General features: G+C 33.3%; 1 protein-coding gene across 15 annotated transcripts in view; it reads left to right on the top strand.

Moving 5' to 3' along the window:
* The window catches only part of LOC125051499 (uncharacterized protein CG43867), a 315007-nt gene that overhangs the window by 279455 nt on the left and 12845 nt on the right, over positions 1-22707 (top strand). For 7 of the 15 annotated variants that reach the window (XM_047651827.1, XM_047651831.1, XM_047651830.1 and 4 more), the window contains 15 exons: positions 6942-7037; positions 9417-9605; positions 9924-10040; positions 10736-10903; positions 11617-11716; positions 12610-12764; positions 13433-13558; positions 14184-14301; positions 15217-15441; positions 16252-16414; positions 17358-17565; positions 19129-19290; positions 20131-20262; positions 20997-21141; positions 22172-22284. In XM_047651827.1, the coding sequence (XP_047507783.1) occupies positions 6942-7037; positions 9417-9605; positions 9924-10040; positions 10736-10903; positions 11617-11716; positions 12610-12764; positions 13433-13558; positions 14184-14301; positions 15217-15441; positions 16252-16414; positions 17358-17565; positions 19129-19290; positions 20131-20262; positions 20997-21141; positions 22172-22284 (2217 nt within the window). Of the gene's footprint in view, positions 1-5848; positions 5989-6941; positions 7038-9023; positions 9242-9416; positions 9606-9923; positions 10041-10735; positions 10904-11616; positions 11717-12609; positions 12765-13432; positions 13559-14183; positions 14302-15216; positions 15442-16251; positions 16415-17357; positions 17566-19128; positions 19291-20130; positions 20263-20996; positions 21142-22171; positions 22285-22707 lie in introns of those variants that run through there. The other 8 variants (XM_047651837.1, XM_047651836.1, XM_047651838.1 and 5 more) reach the window with 4 other exon arrangements.

A 22707-nucleotide genomic window follows, 5' to 3' on the forward strand; every position in this document is an offset into this window, starting at 1 on the left:
CTTTTCAGAAATTATTTAAGAAGATAATCTTCTCTTCTAGAAGTTTATTTGCAGGCATAAAATATTTTTGAAATAAATTTGGCCTTAATATTAAGAAAGAATAAATAAAGAATAAAAGCTGAAGAATTCAGCAGCTTTTGAGTTTGTTAAAACCGTAATTAAAATACAAATATTACCTCTTTATAATATTAGTATCTCTTTATAATATATTCAGTCACCTCTATCGAATTCTTCGTGAATATTATGAATTAAACAGTACTTATCCGGAGCTGGATGATCAATTTTAAAGAAAGCATTGTTAAGTGCCTATCCTATACCTCCTCCCATAATCCGCCGTTTTGCTGGTTATTTTTTGTTTTCTGTTTAAAAGGCCGGCAACGCACTTGCGGGCCTTCTGATAATGTGAGTATCCATGGGCGGCGGTATCACTCAACATCAGATAAACCTCCTGCCCATATGCCTGCCCAATTTTATTTTTTTTGTAATGGTAGCTGTACACACTCGGCGAGACACCCCGAGACAGGCCGAGGGCGAGAGTGTACAGTAGAGCTCTCGTCTCGCCTCGCTTCCTCGCAGTCGGTCTCGCCTCTCTCGGTCGCCTGTCGGTTTTTTGCGCACGAGTCAAAGGGTCTCGCGAGTAAAACGAGAGCGACCTGTACACACTCGTTCAATCACTTGCTCGATGACTGTGGTTGTGACAGGACGTATCGCACAATGTGGTCTAACGAACGCGAATTTTGGCTGGTATTGCTTCTCTCATAAGAGTATTCTTCTTAGTTATCAACGGAGCAACTTTTTGCAGTAAAAATTGAAAGTCGACTAAAGACATTCTTGTAAAATTATCAAATTGGCCAGAGGGTTCTGCCACTAGCTCTGCCAATTGATTTTCCATGGTGCTGCTGAAATAAAGTACAAAATAAATGAATGACATACAAAAGGTAAAACATACATACAAGTAGCAATTTACAATTTTGGATAATATTAAAACTTTATGAACCTAATTACCAATTTCTGTTGCGGTGCATAGTAACCATCCACCATCTTCTTCTTCGCCATGGCTTCGTAATTTTTTTTTTAATGGTAAACGTGAAGAAAATTATAATAACTTATTGCACAAAGACAAACAGCAGCAGCGGTTTCCACGTCCATTATTAACGGTGTTTTAAATACAAATAACGTAACGAGTGTGTACAGGCTGCGCTCTTCTCTCGGTCCTCTCGGTCGAGACTCTCGGCGAGAGGCTCTCGCCGAGTGTGTACAGCCACCATTACATTTATGTTTACCAAAATTGTCATATATTTTAGATAAAAGAGCTTGTAATATATACCATAGATATATGTAATATAATTTATGATGTGGTAAACTTCAAGAAATAAATATGTACCAGCGTAAATAAATATCATATTCCCAAAAATTTGTTTAGTAAATTTCGGATTCCTAAATGATATATGAACATGTTATTCCATAACTAAACTATTTTCATAAAACGTATTCGCAATTCACTCCACGAGTTATGCATAGAAATGCGATAATTGGATTTCAACGCGTAATCAAGTTTATGGCGATAAATTATATTAATTTTGATATATCGTTTATGATCTGACAATTTAGCGAGTTCAATATTGAAATGTCCTACAGTATATAATTATAATTATTTATTCCTTGAAACGTTTACAAAATATACACACACTTACAATATTTTTTTTTTCAAGGACCTCTTATAAAGTATAGGCCTCCTCCAATTGGCTCCATCTCTCTCTGTCTTGAGCATTTTTCTCTCAATCTTGTCCACCAATTTCCTTCCTAAAGTGTATATGAATAATAATATGTGACCATGCGACTTCTTCGATACGAAAACTCCCCTCGGGACTCGGGAGTTTGCTGCCATATTGCGGGCTACTCGATTGTGAGGATGTTGCATGGATCTGGTTTTCCCCTTTTTAATTTTTTATGTCATTTTCAGACATATATATATCCTTTTTCTCCTTTTGAGCAGTGTTGGCCTAGGCTTCAGCGTGCGACTCTCATAGGTCGTAGGTTCGATCCGCAGTGCACCAATGGACTTTCTTTTTATGTCCGCATTTAACATTCGCTCGAGTGGTGAAGGAAAACATCGTGAGGAAACCGACATGTCTTAGACCCAAAAATTCGACGGCGTGTGTCAGAAACTGGAGGCTGATCACCTACTTGCCTATTAGATTTAAAAATGATCATGAAACAGATTCAGCAATCTGAGGCCAAGACCTAAAGCGGTTGTAGCGCCACTGATTTATTTATTTTATATCCTTTTTATAAAATATTTTCATAAGTAGGTATTTGGTTGTCCTCATTTTAACATGTGGGCATAATTAAAATTAAAAACGAATGGCGCCACTATCCTATCTGGGTATTGGGTTATTTAAGGTTATATATTGGCCAAGAATGCTGAACTTCATGTTGGACGCCTAGAGAGGGCTTTTCCATCGCGAGCTCGCGTGCTCTCCCCAGTAGTCAATCCATCAATCCGATTCTTTGATTACATTCCTTCTGTGCTTGACGCATATCATATGCTGTTCGATGTGTACTTTTAACTTGTCCCTTATCTAGTACCTTCTGGGTTTGGTCCAGCCTGATTACACCATCCACGGTTGCCTTTCCTACTTTTTACCCGCGTTTTTTTTATCCAGCCGTTCTTCATGGCCTAACTACCTAAGAATAATTAGATATATAACAATTCTAATTGTATCAAATATCAGTTGGGTCTTTTCATCATTTGTCATTCATTGATCGGTTATGTTTTTATATTCAGTCCGAAAGTATTTTAACTCGGTTACTTTTTAAATACCTTTTCCTCAATATTAGTAGTTTCGATCCCCGGCTGTGCACCAGTAGAGAGTCTATGTGCGCATTTAACATTCGCTCGAACGGTGAAGGAAAACACTGTGAGGAACCCGGCTTGCCTTAGACCCAAAAAGTAGACGGCGTGTGTTAGGCACAGGATCTGCTGATCTCCTATTTGCCTATTAGATTAAAAAATTATCATGAAACAGATACAGAAATCTCAGACCCAGACCTAAAAAGGTTCTCGTAAAATATTTATTTATTTATTCAATGTATTTGTGTCTTGTATAAAGGTCGTTTAAACAAGTGGTGTAAATAGATATCTCTGCGGCGTCACACGAGGGTTAATTATAACTTGATAAGGGTATATCGTTACATCATAAGCAACCTTATTTATATACCGTTCATCCCCTTGTAAAATGACCCAGAATAATAATTTTATAGAACACTGTTTGCGGTGATAAAGTTACAAAATTGATTTCGAAATTCGAAAACTTTTATATACATTATCTTTTACCCTCAAATTTAGAGTTCAAAATTTACCTTTGCGTCATTACCTTCTGCCAAAAACAAATCGATATACAGTTGTACTTGTACTTAGCTAAGTCTCAAGAGCTTAGTTCAACGAATATACTTCATCAAGGATAACATTTTAATTAAGCATTATATAAAAATATTCAACGCGTTTTACGTAATTTGCAAGCATTTTAGAACGGAAAATGTTTCTTGCCAATTTCCCTTTAAGGTTTCCCACTTTCCTGTGTCGTAAACTGAATAACGTTTTTTCAACTCCCAAAATATAGCAGTTTTTTTCTACTATAGAGCACACGAGTTAGCGCACTTTTTTCTACTACTATAGTCTATTCCTAATCCACAAGTGAAGCTCATTTTTTTGAAGATTTTATGTCCTGGTAATAAAAAATAAGTAGCCCAATAAAGACAATAATTGTCAATAGTGCTGAACATGATCTATTTTAAGAGTTATGAATAGTTACAAGAAAAATTATTGTGTTTTAGAAAACTTTTTAATAAACTGACAAATTAATAACAAATCTTCGTTATAAAATCTTCATAATATGATTGATATTTTGTTCACTCTGTTTTTCTGCTATTGTTGTCGATAATTAAATGAGGTTTCATGAATAGAGGAATTACTTATGTCACCCATATTCTACCCGGATGCCACATCCGAGACACTTCGAATCAAGATGGACGCTTTTGATCTATTTTTGGCGCCAAATGGAGCGTGTCGTTTGTAAACATTCAGATTGATTGCTGAAGTAAGAGCAATAAACAACGATCGAGAAGGTGTCGTAATGGTTTCTCTAAGAAATAGCTAAAGGACCACACACGGATATATGCCCCCGAATTTTATGCGGAAAGCGCGCACAAAATATGTTGAGGTGAGATGTGAAATAGGATATCATAAACGTAGATTTATTGCGTGAGATTTATCAAGCTTCAAAATGCACGCAACACGGACTGAAACGATAGCTACGACGACGTTCCGTTTCAGCAAAGTCGCTGGCTTGTAAAATCAAATGTGTAATAAAAAACAATCGTTATATCTGTGGTTAGTAAATTTGGTGAAAATTAACTGCATTTAAAAGGGCAATGAAATAGTTCAAATTTAATACGTATTGATGTTTTAATAAACGAAAACAATATCATAATAGAATTAATGTATACACGCATTTATCAATGTCAGGCCTTACAGAGTACACCTTCAATCATAAAGTGTTTTGCTTTCATAATAATTATTCACCTTGCGGTCAGGCTTAATAAAGTCTTTTGATCATGAAATAGTTTCAAAATCTCGTGAAAGTAAAATGTTACCTAAATAGTGAAGCTACACAATTCGCCATTTACTTGGTCTTCTGTTGATTTTTGTTTATTAGGACTAATCTATAAAGATAAGACTACGTAATACACACTTAATTTATATACCATATTATCAGGCTGTAAGTATATTTTCCCGTTTCAAGTTAGGCTTTATGCTTGTAAATGTAACTCGAACTAATGCAACTCCCTAATTACTTTGAGAAGTTATTATTGACGGTCGGTACATAAGGATGTTACAGACGGAAACATTTCAGTGCTACCAACGTTAATTAAACCAATGTAAATATCACGTTGTTTATAGTTTATACTCGACCACAAGCTTCAGTTAATGACGTGTAATTTAACTGATGTAAGGTACCAAGTTTATATTATCAAACTACCGAATCCCTAACAATGTCTAATTTCCAAAAACTAAATTAATTCCAGACTTTATAACAAACTTTATGTGAACGAAAGCAAAACATACATGTTACGGACTCGTTAGATATTATTGTATTTCTAAAATTCTTTTTTAAATTATCTAAACAACATCTTAACATTCAATATACTTTTACTTTTGTAGATATAGTGATGAATGAATCCAACGCCAACGTCAGAAACTATTATTACGGCAACCATTTAAATAAAATGAGTGCTGTCATTTCCCGTTCCCCGCGTATTTGTTATTTTTCTTTAGTGTTGCCACATATAGTCGAAGTCGCCCTCGCGTCGGCTGAGTCAGGCAAATTACGACGTTCGTGATTAATATTGACTATTTTTGGACGAACCTAAACTCCATTGTTTTACAACCATACACGTTTAACTGCTTAGTTAATGACTCCAATAAATTTCCTTGTTTAGGTCAGTTTCGTCAATTACGTAGAATTTTAAACTTATAAACTTTTCGATAATAAGGAAGAGCCAAAGTAAGAAAATGTATTTTACCGTTGATTCAAATTTATTGTAGTTGTTTAACTAAAGTTGTTATTCATATTAGATTATACCATAATTGTGGAGACTGCGTATTAAAAGCCCCTCTCAAAGTCCGTGCATCTCTGTACTTACAGAATCGCTACGTGCCTAAGAGCAAATTGATAGAATTTGTAGACAAACTGTTACTACCCTAAAGAGGCAGTGTACAATTCTTAGGATTTTATAAAAGTCACGCTACATTTCATATCTCACGATTGCTAAATACATTTCCCAGTAATACAACAAAGAAAATATCGTAACATCATTAAACTATCTATCTAAATTTGTACTAAGTGTAATAAAATATGAAGTGTAAAGTGAGAGTGTTTCAAATGTGTTCAACCATCGGAATGTTGTACCTACAAGCGGACAAATGTAAGTGACGGAAGATATTAATAACGTGCGATCGGTCTGGGAATTTACACAGATTGTTAACATGTTCTGATTTATGCGTACTAATTTATAGCTTTACAAGACATATCAAAACCAAAATTTAAAAAAAAATAACTTCCTAGTGAACACTTCTTTTGAGTATATGAAGGTATTAAAACTTACCTCTCCCAAATGAAGGATGAGTTGAGGACCCTTATGAATTATGATCTTTGTTTAAATAATATCTTAGAATATAATAAAATGTAGCGGGTGGCCTGAGGATAAGTGATTATCTGTTGTACATTAATTACTATCTAAGTACACTTTTTGGGATTCCAAAGATGGTATGGTATAGCAAAAATGACAGCCAGATCTTTTAGTAAATAACAATATACTATGATATTTATCTTGAGTTTCTCTATTTATATACAAAGATAAGCGGCCTGCTTACATTCGCATTGTTATTATACTAAGCAACATTTCATGCAATGCGGTATGCTTGGAACCACCGCAATCCCGATACATATCTGAATGTCGCAAGGATTATATCCATTGTGGTTTTGTGCTACGTGTTAGTTTTAATACCCCGCGTTTATCGCAGTTATGGTAATAAATCATTTTGTATGCTAGCCCATGTTGAATATTCACGGCGGACATATACCTACGAAATATGTAGGTAATATATAAATTTCTCGAATATAGCTTTTCCTATAAACCTAAGTAATTTTGTTTTGTTAGTTTTTTGGGTTCTCAACAGACACTAGATTTAGAGATTTAGTGGCGGTTGTAATTCTTTAAATGACAATGGATGGAAGTTCTTCGCACGAAATTATTTTACATAAGAAGTAAACAAATTACAAAATAATTAAAATAAACCCGTAAATCTCATTAATCTTCTACTATCTATCAGTGTTACTAATTGTCCAGCTGTTTGATAGTATTTATTTTATTTTCAGGTCCGCGCCATGGAGCAGCGGCTATGCGAATGGCCGGCGGGCGCTGAAGGTGCTCCAAAAGCCATCACCAAGCTTGAAGGCCAGATTGAAGAACAGGTATACAACATTCATAAACGGTGTAAAATGGGAAGATGCTACTAGTTTCTATCAATAATGATTATCCGGTTTGGATGACAGTCAGGTTTTTTTATTCACTTCAGGACTATGTAAATATAAAATTTCGATATATGAAAAAACATGTTCTACTTAAATAGGCTTATGACACTAATTGTTATTTGTTAAATACGTAATTATGTAATTCGAACCAGATAGAAATTAACTGATTGTATTGCGTATTCTTTTAACTTTTACCGCACTCTTGGGAAACATAATGGTTTCATTCAGAGTTCCTATTTTAAGTTAGAAATTGCTTTCGGCCACAAAGGTTTCTCTAATCAAAGGTTTGGTAGCGTAAATTTTACTTCACTCAAGTTTTAAGATCTTTAAAAACAATCTTCAAAGTCGTAATATTTGAGACCGGAGCAGCACTAAAATACGATTTTTATTATGTTGACAACACTGCTACGTCATTAGTTTGACAGTTATTATCTAAATACTTAATATTAACACAAAAGTCAAAACACGTTAGATATTTGACTCTTTTGACAGTTGTTTCTTTTAAAAAAAAAAAAAAAATATATATGTTTATTATGGAACATAAGATACATGTATCACTTATTCCACGTCATTAAATTTAAATTTGTAGGCATCCCTACTCATCGGCAAAGTTGAGTAGGGATGGATTTAGGGTATCATGTAAAAATCATTAATTTATTAAACCAGTGAACTGAAATATATATGTACTTTTATTGTAATTATCTTGTTCCGTGCTTGTGATTTTAATTTTCAAAAACGTTATTTACTTATTGAAGTGAAACTTCTTTATCGGGGTTGAAAAAAAATTTAGTGTAACATTTTTCGGTTACGCGTCACATGTTTCGGTTACGCGTCACATGTTTCGGTTACGCGTCACATTTGACCGTTACGCGCGTCTTTTTCTCGTCCCTACCACGGTTGATTCGAAGAGATTCTAAACCATTAATAACAAAAATTAATAATAACCATAACAATGATACTAAAAATTATATTACAATTTATGAAATTCTGTATTATTCTTAGTGGTAATAAGGTAAAATGAAATAATTGTATTATTTGTATTCAAGTCTGTGATATTAAAAGCCTTTTGTTAAACTTTATCTAATTTAACTTTATTTAACCAATTTCTGTAAAGTTAGTTGCATATAGATAATTTTTCGAAAAATAAGATCATAAAGAAGTTTCACTTCTAACGTGTGTACACGCACATTTTTTATTTGTTTGTTGGCTACGTCTTTTTTATTATAGTTTTAATGAAAAAGCTTCACACATAACAAAGAATTTACAATTTTCTTAACCTATAAAGTAATAATAAAAATAATTAAAAATAAATAAAATTAAAATTAAAACAAATTTAAAAAGTTTGGTCCCTGTGGCAGTGTACCTTTAACGCTGGCAATATTTCCTCGCTGTATTGCGAGACTTATTCTTTGAGCCAGGAAAGTGCCAGCTCTGCGGTCACCGGTACTATCTACCAGGCGCCAACTTAAATCTTTAATAAGCGCCTGTGCACCCCACGGCCCAAGAGTCTCTACTCCAAAGGGAACAAAATTGAAGTTGGAGGAAAGACTCTTATATTTGTGCCGTTTGTTATTTTCTGCCTGCTCTGCGGCCGCGCCAGCATTTTGGCTTGTCCGAAGGAGATGAGACGGGGCAAAGGTGTCTACACAGGTAGCATCCCATACTAAAGCCCGTCCCATTTTCCAAGGGATCAAAGACATTCCACCTGGCCGCTTGCCATCGTCTCTTGCGATGCCTTTTATTTATATTTTATTTATATTTATTTTATTTATTTATTTTATTTTTTTATTTTTTTTTTATTTTTTTTATTTATTTTTTTTTATTTGTCTTTTTTATTTATATTTTATTCAGAAGGCAAGGCTTTTTTTTCCACATGCAATAAAAAAAAGCAAATACTGGCAACACAGTCGCCGGCTGCGGAAATGCCGTTTTGTTGTATCGAATACGATTTACGATTTCACCTTCAAGTAAAAACTTTTGTTTACATTCTGTGTTGGTTGGAACAAAATTGATAAATGAAAACATGTTTAAATTAAATAAATGTTACGTGCAAATCTTAACCGAAATAGTAGCATCATTAATGAAAAGCTTTAGGAGTTTATAAATTGGATGTTTGGTTAAAAACAGTGTTCGCAAAGATGCAGGTAAAGAATTTATCATAATAGTTATTATTATTTATCGTGATAGTTTTCTATATTCAAAATTTTATCAAAAAACAAACCCCGCAATTTGTCGCGATAGACATTTCCAAAAGAGTGTTGAAGTAGGTGAAACAACTACATGTAGTAAAGCGTTAAGCTTATTTAAATTTATTCATAGAAGCAGCTGCGACTTCAAGACGCAAAACAAGTGGAGGCAAAAGCCGCTCGTATCAAAGAGTGGGTCACGAATAAGCTTCGGGAACTGGAACAACAAAATCAATTGCTTAGAGAACAGAATGATCGTTGTAACCAGCAACTTGAGTTACTAAGAAACCATATAGCAACTCAAGGAAGCAGAAATAACACTGTAAGTACTTAACTTTACTGAATATGTTCTCTGTACAATTTGCATCACATAGACATTAATTATACCACAAATAAAAACACATAAATTTTACATACTATAAATGAATACTTTTTGTACTGTAAAGTAATCAAAACTACATGTAAATTACTGATAGAGTAGTGTAATGCATATTGCACTTGTATAAAAAAATATGCTCAATTAAGCCTATTCATTCTTTTCTGCTCATTAATATTAGATATACATTATTAGTCTTTAGCAAACTAAAATCATAACACTTTTCAAACACTGTCATAAATAAAGTAGATCAAATTCCCTCAGCAGTTTGTTCCCTCTCGAGGGAGTTTATCCCTAGAAGTGAGGTCTGCGGACCCAACTCGTGCCTCAAGTCTCTTAGCAGCAAATCGTCGACGCTCAGAAAGTCTAGAAGGCCCACAGGTAGCCTAGATTTAATGTTGTAATGGCTAGATTGGATGGCACTTTAGTTGTTTATGATATTATTTGATTACCTACTCTTAACCAATTTGAGAAAAACCTTACTTGAACAAGGAAATTTATTTGTGTCATTCAATGCAAGAATCTTATACCCCAATACCTTCTACTAACATTATTTGTACTCTGCCTACGTCTTGTAATTGTTTTGTTTGCAAGATATATAATTCATATGTTTACAAAAAAATTCTGTCCTTTGGAGACATCTTAATATTCGAAACTTTTTCACAAATACAAGTACATACATACATGAAATGAAAGTTTCTCTATCATTTTCATCTTATTTAGACAGTGCACTGTTATTAATATTTATTTTGATTAATTGCTTGTTCAATAATTCTTCCATTTAAATAAAATTCTGGTACCCTATCCATTTATTCACATTACTAAAATAAATATCAAAATAGATTTATATATCTACAATCACTAACTAGATTATATATTCTTGTTACTAATTGCTGACTTGTATGTTTACCTTTGTGTTTGGGTTTGATACCCTGACAAAATGAATGATATGCATTATTTAAAATATAATGAAAATAATGTATTACCTTTCTAGAAAATTTACTATTACTAAGCAATTTAATTCAGTCATAGACTATGCTTTATATTTGCTACATATAAAATCATTTCCATTTCAGTTACCCATTACAAAATCTGAGCCCCACTATAGTACACCAGTACGGCATCGCAGAAACCTATCAATTGGTACAACAAACTTGACACAAACTAATGTTCCACAAATAAGCACAATGAATAGGACAATGGACGAAAGGACAACGGCCAGTTTGTTGGCTGATGATCTAGCTGTGAGTAAATAAACCTTTAAGTTCCTATTGTAACATGCGGATCTAAGTACTAACTTTCCTTTACTGTACATGGGTACATTATTGTAATCTAATGTATTAAACTTACATAGTAATAGCTTTAATAACATTTTTATAATAAGGCTGAAGATAAATAAGTGTATATAGATTGTGATTATACAATAATTCTTTTTAGATTTTGTATAATGTAATGGTGAGAATCAAACTTTTTGATGGCTCATTGGTCTAGTGGTTAGTACCCTTGACTGCGAATCCATGGGTCCCGGGTTCGATCCCCCGCTGAGACAAACATCGATGTGATGAGCATTTGGTGTTGTGCTTAGGTCTTGGGTGTTTAAATATGTATTTATATGTCTATCTATCTGTAATATGTATGTTTATCCGTTGCCTAGTACCCATAACACAAGCTTCACCTGCTTAGCATGGGACTAGGTCAATTAGTGTGAATTGTCCAATAAAAATATAAAAAAATATCAAGATAAATATATGTGTATAAACCATGCTTAAGTTATTCAGTTCTATATTTGCGATTAACATAAAAATTAATTTACTTTTAATGATTTCTATTCACTTAATCCCTAATTTAAGTAAATTCTATTTACACAAAAAGGCACATTTAAGACTACAGATTTCTTAAAATTTCAATTACACACTGAATTTCGGAGAGCTAACAAGAACATATTTGATTATTACAGGCGGCCGTGGAGAACCTAGTGGTACTTCCAACGACACCAAACACATCAACAGATGGCGACACAACTCATGACTATGCTGAGATTTACACACCCAGTCGAGGTGAATATATATAGTGTTTTTGAGATTACATGTGTAGCACAATGATGTTACTCCAGTGGAGTCATTGACCCATAACTGAATAGTTGGACATTATACCTGATCATACAAGTATTTAAAAATATTTGCTTAACATTTCTTTATCTATATTAGATGTTTGGCTAGCAGCCTGGCTTTTCAAATATATAAGAGATATAATCAGGGATAATGTAGAATTCTAATTTTCAAAGAATTATTTCATTACTTTCTTCATCTCCGTTCTTCATTACTGAAGGTTTTGCCTGTCTTGAAAAGCCCTAAACAGTACTTTGACTTGCTGCCTCCACACCACTCTATCATCAGCTTGTCTCAGGGCATTAGGGATCAGACCCATAATTGTCTTTATTTGGTCAGACCAACAGGTTGGTGATGGAACCTGACTTCTCCAGCCATCTCCTTACCATTATCTATTCATTCTTTATTTACCATTATATATCAAAATTTTACTTCATTATATTGGAAAAAAAAATTGCATAATTGTAATTGAACAATAAAATCTAAGTACAGTGTAAAGTCTTTATAACACTATTCTTTATAACGAAAGACTCTTTATAACGCAAAAATGAGTTTAAATTTATTTAATCTAACCAAATACAAATATGTTAATTCTTCCCTCCCTATAACGAAAGTTCTCTATAACGAATAAAATTGCTCGGTCCCTAGAAATTCGTTATAAAGAGTTTACATTGTAGTTTTAAATTAGTCCATGTATAAATATGAATATATAAATATGAATAAATATAAATATGTAAAACAATTGCTTCACTTTAAAAAATCTAAATGAAATGGCCTAAAAAATCTGAGGCCAGGGCTCTTTTGTAGTAATTGAACCCTGAATATAAACCTATTTATTTCAGAACGAACCCCTGCCTGGCAAGGCAATGTCAACGTTGTGATACAAGGAAACAGTAGAGGAGGCTCGTCTACTGGAGACAGTTCCACATCAGAACAGCCGAGACCGCCGACGCCACCTTTGCACAGGTTTCCCAGCTGGGAAGCGAAGATATACCAGGTATAAACATATAACATCTTTCCTTTATTATATATTTACACGTGTTTATAAATATATTATTAAATATTGCACCGTACTTAATGTTAAATTAAAGATTTTCACACTTTTCAAAATATAAAACCGAATTATACAGTGCAACCGTCAACGCTATAATATAATAATAATAATTTTTATTAATCAGACAGATACAGCCCATTGATTGATTAGTGAGTTAGTAACAATAGTTTCTTAAGATCTATGTTAGTAGAATTAGTAAAAATAAGAAAAAAGTAGTTAAATAAAAACTATCAGGTACAAAGTCCTGCGGAGATTTGTAAGAGTTTTTGAGAGATAAGCGATCTCTTCGAGTCAACAAGTTGCAAACCACGTTAGAGATAAACCACTGGAATCGTAATGTCAAATTAAAAAAAAGACACACTACACACACGCATTACACACTTAAAACTTGTACTTTAAAAGAAAAAAAATGTTATCTTTCATTATTTTTTATTTTTTTTTATTATTCTTATTTTGTGAGTTTCTGTGTGTGTGTTAGTAATAAATGTTACGTCTATAAATGTACTTATCAAACAATTAAATGTTCACGAACAATCTAAGACCAAAAACAAGAGTTCTTTTTTATGTAGCAGTATTGTTTTTACATTAATTTTGGTTGGAAATTAATTCAGGTGGCAGACGACGGCCTTCAGCAGTCAGTAGAAGAGGAACTCAGCCCTCCGCCTTGTCCACGCCCGATGCACGAGTCCACCAGCTACCAGGACATCTCGGTGCCCGTGTATGCTACCGTCAAAGGGGTGAGTTACGACATTCCTTGGGAATCAGGATTATGGACCTCTCATTTCTTCTATGATGCAAAGAAATATTAAAGGCTTGTTTTGGGACATGTGATATTTTTTATGAAAAATTATTTTGAATTTACAACCACAATAGATAATATCTACGACAGAGTTATCGCACAAATAAAGATATATATATAAATAGATTAACATGTTTAAAGGAGGCACTTATAACGCCGGCAACACACTCGCGAGCGTTTAGGGAGCGTTCAAGTATTACTAAATTACGTAACGAATTTTGGAGAGGGGGCGGGGATTGAATTACGTTATTGTTAATATTATTTTCGACATTCTTTCCAGTACTTTACACCACATAATGGTAACTTTTAGGTATAAAGAGTCACTAGGTGGTCACGAAACGTACGGTGCGTTACATGGGGGGGGGGTCCAATAATCTCCTTAAATTACGTGACGTAATACTTGAACGCTCCCTTAGCCATTGTGAGTGTTCATGGCAGTATTAACATCACGTCTACTTCTCACGTAATTAATTCTGAAAAACATACCTAAAAGGTTGTGGTGAATATATATTATATATAATTATAGCAAAATGTATCGAGTCTAACATATTTTCATATTGCAGAGAGCGAGCCAAATCCGTTCGATGCCCTTCACCGGAGACTCTTCGGACGATTCCTCGGATGGCGAAGAGTCTATGGGAGTCACGGTTCATAATACGCCGATGCATAATCCACATTTTGGTAAGTTTTCTATTTTATATGATATAACAACATATTAGCAGGAATATAAGACTTAAGAAATAAAGCTAATTCGATATCTTATACTATATTGTGTTTATTTATAAGGAAGTCTTAGCGTCAATTAATAGTATAGTAAGTATACAACTTAAAATCAAGTATCTGTCGTACTTGATGTGTACGTACGCGTACGCGCGCGTTGAATAATCATTATTTTATTTTAATTTACAATTATTGGACCTGACGTACGAGCCAAGTATAGCCTCAGACAATCTCTTCAGTATTTACATTACATAGCAATCATTTAGCATTAAATTATTTTATATACAGAGGAATCTATAATTCGACTGTCAAGGGAAATGTAAAAAAAATCGAGTTAACCAGTTTTTGACTTAACAAGAACTTCTAGATACTGATTTGACTTACAGAGGCGCAATTCTAAGTATATTTTACGATTGTATGCGATGAATGTATTCATTTACAAGACAATAACAATAGATTAGAAGCCCCGAACTTTCATTTTCGATTTTATTGCTTTTATTTTAGTCTTCTTTTTGAAATTCGAGTTATAGAGTATAAATATGTATTATCAATACTTCGTAAGGAAACAACATTTTGTTCGAGTTACAAAGTCTAAATAATTTCGATATATTACGTTATTAGGGGTTAGCCATTCAGCGGAAGCAAATGGCAATTTTTTCGACTTAGGTACTGAGGATTTCGACTTATCAATGTTCGAGTTATAGAGATCCCACTGAAATTTGTTTAATGCGTGTGGATAGTAAAAAATGTACAGTAGATTTTTACATTATTTAAAACATCTCTACTGACAAAAAATTCCAAAACACTCAGAAAATCTAATACAATTTTTACATACGGAAGCTATAACCATATAATTACTATCTATAACATATCCAGGTCAACCATCCCAGCTGCCAATAAACAACGTGAACCTTACCAGCATCCTCCCAGCTGCGATCCAGCAGACGAGCCACGCTCTGGTCCTCAACAACGGCCAATGCAGCTCCTCCGACACGAGTCTCAGTGCCAGCAGCCCTTCCAAGAGTGTGAAGACCAGCTCCAGCTTGAGTCCCGCCAAGAGGTCCAGCAGTGGTTCACCGAGTAAACAGAGTAAGACTAGAGGTAAGAAATAATTGCAAAAATATCTGGCTTCAATTTTTTTTTAATTATTAATATAATCACTGTTAAAACCTACTTTTATCCGCTTAGTATTGCTTTTATATATGTCTGAGCAATGGGGCTGGTGTCAGCTGTCAATTGTCATTATTACAGATTACAACGTCAAAGTCAAATTAGTTCAAGTTAGATAATTATATCTGAAGACCATGTACCTAGAAAAAAAGCTACTAAAATAAAATATGGCGCATGATGTTATAAAAACAACAAACAAATATTGCAACTATAGGTTAAATCAAATCAATCAATCAAATCAAAATACGTTTATTCAATTAAGATGCTTCTTAGAGCATGCTTATGAATGTCAACAACGTTTACAAAATTCACGAAAGAGTAAGACTACGCCATCCGTTTTACATTATTCATTATAAAAAAAAGAAATCATTAACATCTCAAACAGTGTGTGAGCTTTTTTTAAAACGTATCAAAAGTTATTTCTTAAAAAAAATATTAAAAGCAAATATAAACCTCTTTGTTTCTAATGTGTTGTTCACTCGAATATTTTACATTTTCTTTATTTGAATTTTTAATTTTATGGCAATTATTCATAATTTAATTTATTATTTCATCCTGGTTTATCCTAAATTAAAAATAAAAATTTAATTTCTATTAACTGATCTCTGAGTATATTAAGGTTTTAGAATTTGATTGATCTATTCCAGATACATGAGAACAAACATACACAAATTCTTAAGTCACTTTTTTTTAAGTTTGAAAATATGATATATATATATATATATATATATATAATTCCAGATACGTCATTCGAGTCGGGCATGTCTGACGACTACGCCATCCCGCCAGATGCGATGTCGAGTGAGCCAAGTGTTAGAGATTCCCCAAGGAGACACGACGCCTTGGAGAAGAGTGGACATCTTGCGAAACTTGGTGGAAAGCTAAAGACGTGGAAGAAGAGATGGTGAGACACTTCTTTACTTCTTCACAGTGATATGCCCATGGACACACTGCCGCTTTTCCCCCAAATTATCTCATTGTTATAATAAATAGTATCAACTGATGTTATAAAACCCCAAGGACCCAAATAGCGTGAAGCAAAGCTTTTTACAATTATTATACTATTTCTTTCTAAAGCTTATTCGTTAATTCTTATATATAAATTATTATATAATTAACTTAAATATATTTTAATAAATAAATATATTTACGTAAGATTGTTAATTATCTGTCATGTGTATTTAATTGTAATATTGAGAAGTTTTAGTCTGCGGAAAAAGACACGAGTTTTGGCTTGTCCGTTGAAATTTCTAAGAAGCATTTTAGAAAATATTCTAACAAAAATTTATAGTTGTAAATTAAAAAGTAATTGATTAATTCATTCATTATTTAGTTGTCTTCACGTTTATTTAGTTTTTGAATATTATTCGTTTAAAAACTAAGGTTAAAATTATCATATATACTTTATATATATTAATATATCTACAGTATATGTTACAAGCTATCTTTTCTAAAATACATGACAGTTATCGTAAACATAATGTTACAAAAAAGTAAAAGTAATTACACTTCCAATTTTAGATTTTACTAGATTTTTTCTTCGCAATAATGATAAAATAGCGGATTAGGTATTCGATAGGCTCTAAAAAATGCATTAAAAATATATATATATATGTATAAGAACTTTATACATTCAACCTGCCAGAAACATGATCGACGTATTTATCTATGCATAATATTTATGTATGTACATTATAAAAATTGAGAAAACTATCAAAATAAATGTACTAAGTACAGAACACAAATAATATATGTACACCTGTATGCCATGTTATATTACGCTTCATACAAGGAAATTTATATGTTGTTATTTTTTTTAGTCACGCAATTTTTTCGTTTAATTCTAGGTTTGTCCTAAAAAACGGTACGCTCTCCTACTGGAAATCACAATCGGAGGTCAACCGCAAACCCCAAGGCCAAATCGGTCTCGGCGAGGCTTGCAAGATATCGCGCAACGAAGGTGCTGCCACATTCGAAATATTCACCGGGAGTCGAACTTACTACCTCACGGCGGATAGTATCGCCACTATGGAAGACTGGATTCGAGTGCTGCAGGTAATAATAGTATTTTTTTTTGATGTATTAGGAGGCAAACGGGCAGGCTCACCTGATGTTAAGTGTAACTGGAGGGCTCGCGAGTGCGTTGCCGGCCTTTGAAGAAGTGGAGGTGATACGGGTGGTATTTTGTATTCTGCCTTGACGTCCGATAATGAAACTCAGCTGCAGGTATTAATCCGAACAACTCCTCTGAAAACTCTCCATGGTAAATGCTGTAGAAGATTAATAAAACTGTTCTTTGCACTGTGGTAAAATTCATCAAAGTCAGAGTGTCATTTATTGGTACAATTTTTTTAATGTAATTTTGAATATGGAAAATCTTCCCTTTTGGTCTAAGATCCCGATATACAACGACCTTCACCGAGATGCTTATTTAATGAAACGTATTTTATATTTAATATAATATGTCAATAAATATAATCCATAAGGGTTGCCTAGCAAATTTCAGTCCAGAGTATTTTAATTAATATTAAAAAAAAAAATTTATACATTTCACCGGTATGATTATTAGATAAATTCTATACCAATCGAAAGTATGAAGCCCATAGAATATGCAAACGTTAGGTTGTTTTTAATCAATTAATTATTTATGTGCATATTTTTTATGTGACACTAAAGTATATATACATCTTTAGTAAAAAAGAAAGTTATAGTGATACATATATAATACTACCCTGATTAAAAATATTGATTGAATAAAATTAAAAAAATTTACTACATGCAAATTATAAAAAAAATATTTTTTTTTTTAAATATTAATTAAACATACTCTGGACTGAAATTTGCTAGGCAACCCATATGGATTATATTTATTGACATATTATATTAAATATAAAATACGTTTCATTAAATAAGCATCTCGGTGAAGGTCGTTGTATATCGGGATCTTTTACTATTTGTTCAATTAGATTTGAAATCTATTGAAGACTAATCCCCTTATCTTATAAAGACCGACAACGCGCTTGCGAACCTTCTGGTAATATGAGGGTCCATGGGTGGCGCTATCACTTCACCTGATACAGGTGAACCTCTTGTCCGTTTGCCCTGTTATATAAATACATAAAAAATCATCAGACAACTCTAGATTAAACTTTATATAGATTTTGTTTGGATGTTAGGGTTCCCGCTTGTTAGCTTTGTTATCTGTTTATTAACTGTTGCAAAAAAATAGTTTCCATATTAAATTATTTACCATTCCTACTGCTGATAGAGGACAAATCTTTGTTTATTATTATTATTATTAATTACTTAAAGATGTCATGTGGAACATGGTGTAATGGTTGCAGCTCCTTACAAACATTGTGTAAAACAAAAGACTTGGCGATGAAAAAGAGTGGCGAAGAGTTTATTGCCAGTTCTTCTCTTCTGTTCTACGCCCTTGATTTGCGAACTGGCAGTAAATGTAAAATGAGAAGCATTTAGCATTTAATATGTATTTCTTTATTGACGTTCATAAGTGTACCTAATTTATACCTAAATGAATAAATTATTTAGAGTTTGAATGGATTTCGTCGTTAAATGACGTCATGTGATTTTTAAAACTATATTCTTAAATTCCAGAACGTACAAAGACGAAACGCAACAAAATTACTTCTGAGCAAAGAAGACAATAAGCCCACGATACAAGGATGGCTGACGAAAGTCAAGAATGGCCACGCGAAGAAAAGCTGGTGCGTGCTGCTGGGGAAGATGTTCCTGTACTTCAAGTCTCCTAGTGATCAGGTCAGTGTTTAATTGATGTCAATCCATAGCTTCTAAACGATCTGATCTCCTACTAATAATGTATTTATGGAATGTCAAAAAAGTTCAGCAGATACAGAAGCTCTTTTTTACTTTACTTTATTATAATTAAGTTTTTGTGGCGGATTTTTGTATGGATGTTGAGATATGTAGTAAATTTTTAAAATATGTAGACCATTGCAATGTTACAATTTGAGGGTCAAACTGAACATTTGTTAGAGGACGCAATTTTATATATGGGACATGTAGGGGGGGGGGGGGTCAATACAAGCTTGTCCCCCGGCCGCCATTTTGGAGTTTAGGAGATATAGCCAAAAACGTGTTTTCACCCCTTTTTCCAAGATGGCGGCCGGGGGACAAGGGCGCCAACCCCACAAACTTGGGGTTAAGCTTGTATTGACCCCCCCTACATGTCCCATAAATAAAATTGCGTCCTCTAACAATTGTTCAGCCCATGTAACATTTCAATGGACTAATGTGCTTATAACTAACATAAGATTAGGGGTTGCGATGCTAGACTAACAAAAAACTAACTTGACTTATTGAAGGGTTTATAAATCTAAGTGAAACTTATGTTACCTATATCTATTTCTTATTCTAATTATATAATATAATTCTTTATATTTATATATACAATGTGCATAAATCTTTATTAGAAAGACCGTATAAGTGTAGTCGACCTATTGGACATTATCGGAAACGAGAATGTTATATTACAATTTTTGTATTCGTTCTAACTTAACTAACGTTAGGTTACATGACTAGAATCCAAATATTAACTATTGCATTTTTTTTACTATAAATCGTAAAATATATTTTCAGAACCCAATCGGTCAAATAAATATGCGTGACGCGCGAGTAGAGGACGTTGAACATGTCTCGGATTCTGATTCCGAAGAAAAGAATGATGATGCAAGGAAACACCTCACCGTCGCTATTTATCCTCAACATCAGGTAATATGGGTTATATCGTATGATTAAAAAAAATAGTTTCTTTTGGTATGTTCATGAATTTAACCAATTTCTAGAAGCAGATAGCGTCTAGAAATTGGAAATTTTAATGTCGTGATATTTCATGTAGATTATATTCAGAAATGTTTTTCAATATTGTTGTTCAAATAAATTATTTTAGCGGGTTAATAGACCGCTTGTTTAATTAATTTTAAAAGCAGTGTTGGCCTATTGGTTTCAGCGTGCGACTGAAATGGACTTTCTTTCTATGTGCACATTTAACATTTGCTCGAACGGTGAAGGAAAACGACATGTCTTAGACCCAAAAAGTCGACGGCGTGTGTCAGGCACTGGAGGCTGATCACGTCCTACATGCCTATTAGATTTAGAAAAAGATCATGAAACAGATTCAGAAATCTGACACCAAGACCTATAGTGGTTGTAGCGCTACTGATTTATTTTTTTGTTTAATTAATTTAATCTTTTAGCCTTCATTTACTCTACAACACTTGTTTTTGCTCAGTCAGCTTTCTGTAACGGTTTAGTGTTTTTTATTCAAATAGGCATGAAGGGTATTGGCCTTCTGTGCCTGACAAATGTGGGCTGTTAGGTCTAAGCCTTCACAATTTTTTCTTTACGAGCGAGTGTAAAATTAAACGCACGACCTTAGGGTTGAAAGCCGCTCAAGCCCCTATTACAACACGGCTCTACAAGTTGAATAAACGCGAATATTTCAGGGTCCCACCTATCTGCTGCTCGAGTGCAAGGCAGACAAGGACTCGTGGCTCTACCACCTCACTGTGGTCAGTGGAGGTGGAGGCACTCAAGGCACCCACTTCGAAAGGCTCGTGCAGAAGCTGATGGAGACCGATGGGGATCCCAGTAAGTTTATTTCGATCACTCCACTTTCCTTTTTCCTAATCTTATAAATGCCTGTTGAAGTTCTGTAGTAAGAGCTTTTTGGCGTCCAATAATGAAAACTGTTAACGTAAGATCCTTGTCTCAAAGATGTATGTGTAATCAACACTTTTTTTTTTATTACTCTGGGAGTGTAAGGTTACGTACGTGTACGTAGTGCACTCCTTAAAAAATGTATGAAATTGTTTATTAAAAAAAATATTATTAATAAGATAATTAAATTAATTCTGGTTTTTTGAACTCGTGTGAATAAAATATAATATATACAGTTAACTATTTCATTAATAATGTTATTATCATAGCATTATACTAGAAGTATGGCTAAAATTCTAAATACAGGACTTATGGATACTACAATATTTTGAATACCGTTTAAATTAATATTTTTAACTTAGTATAGGCAAAAGTAAAAAATATGTCATCATTGTGCTTGCACACGTACAGCAATAATAAAATTAAAAGCACGAAAACGAGACTCAAATCTATTCCCAAGATCTGTCCTTTTTTTCTATATGACAATATTAGATTTATATTTTGTAATAGTAACCACATATATAATTTACTAGCAGTCCGGCCAAGCGTTGCTGTGGCTAAGGTTTTTGTTATATTACATAGTAGCAAACTATTCAAGGGAAACGGTAGGAGAACACCAGTCATGGGGACTACCATGCTTTATTGATGGTAATGCCATTAAGTTGTAGCTTATGTGAAACGTTGGTACTTTCAACACAGCGCCATCTGTAAGAATTGTGACTATCAAATAATAAACAAATATTTTGCAATAAAATAATATTGCGAGTATAAATTGAGATGTAAGCTATCCTATCTTTTAAGTTGGATCAAACTACACACGGTGTGCAAATTTGATTGAAATCGGTTCAGTAGTTTAGGAGTCCATAGCGGACAAACAACGTGACACGGAATTTTTATAGTATATTATGTTATGTTCAGTATATAATTATTTTATATTAATTATATTTACATATACTTACAGACTGCGTGTTATGGCGACATCCGACCCTACTCTACTCGAAAGAAAACATCACTTCGCCATTGACTACCCTCAATTCAGAAGCATTACAGGCTGAAGCACTCAAATTGTTTAAGGTATTTTTATAAATATTGAACGTAATTTTATCAAAGCAATAAAATAAAAGCAACCATTCTCCATTTTCTTAGTCAGTGGTTAGCCGTATGTGTCCTCTAGAAAATGGTGTTGTTTGGAAATTGTGCCCAAAATTCTTGGATCTTTCTTAAATGTTTTGGTTTGTAAGAGCCAAGGCATGTTTAGATTCCAGTTAGTAAATACAAATATATATTATTTTCTAACAATTTTTTTCTAATATATTATACATTTTCATAAGAAAAAACCTTTATAATAAATATTATTAATAATCCAATTAGCAATATAATAATTATTATTTATGAACTATAAATAATACTAAATATATAAAAAAATCTATAGCTCACTTAATATATTTGAAGACATTTTTTTTGCTAATATTAGGGTAGACTTCAGGTGGTTAAACA

This window comes from Pieris napi, chromosome 8 (genome assembly GCF_905475465.1).
Source record: "Pieris napi chromosome 8, ilPieNapi1.2, whole genome shotgun sequence".
NCBI lineage: Eukaryota > Metazoa > Arthropoda > Insecta > Lepidoptera > Pieridae > Pieris > Pieris napi.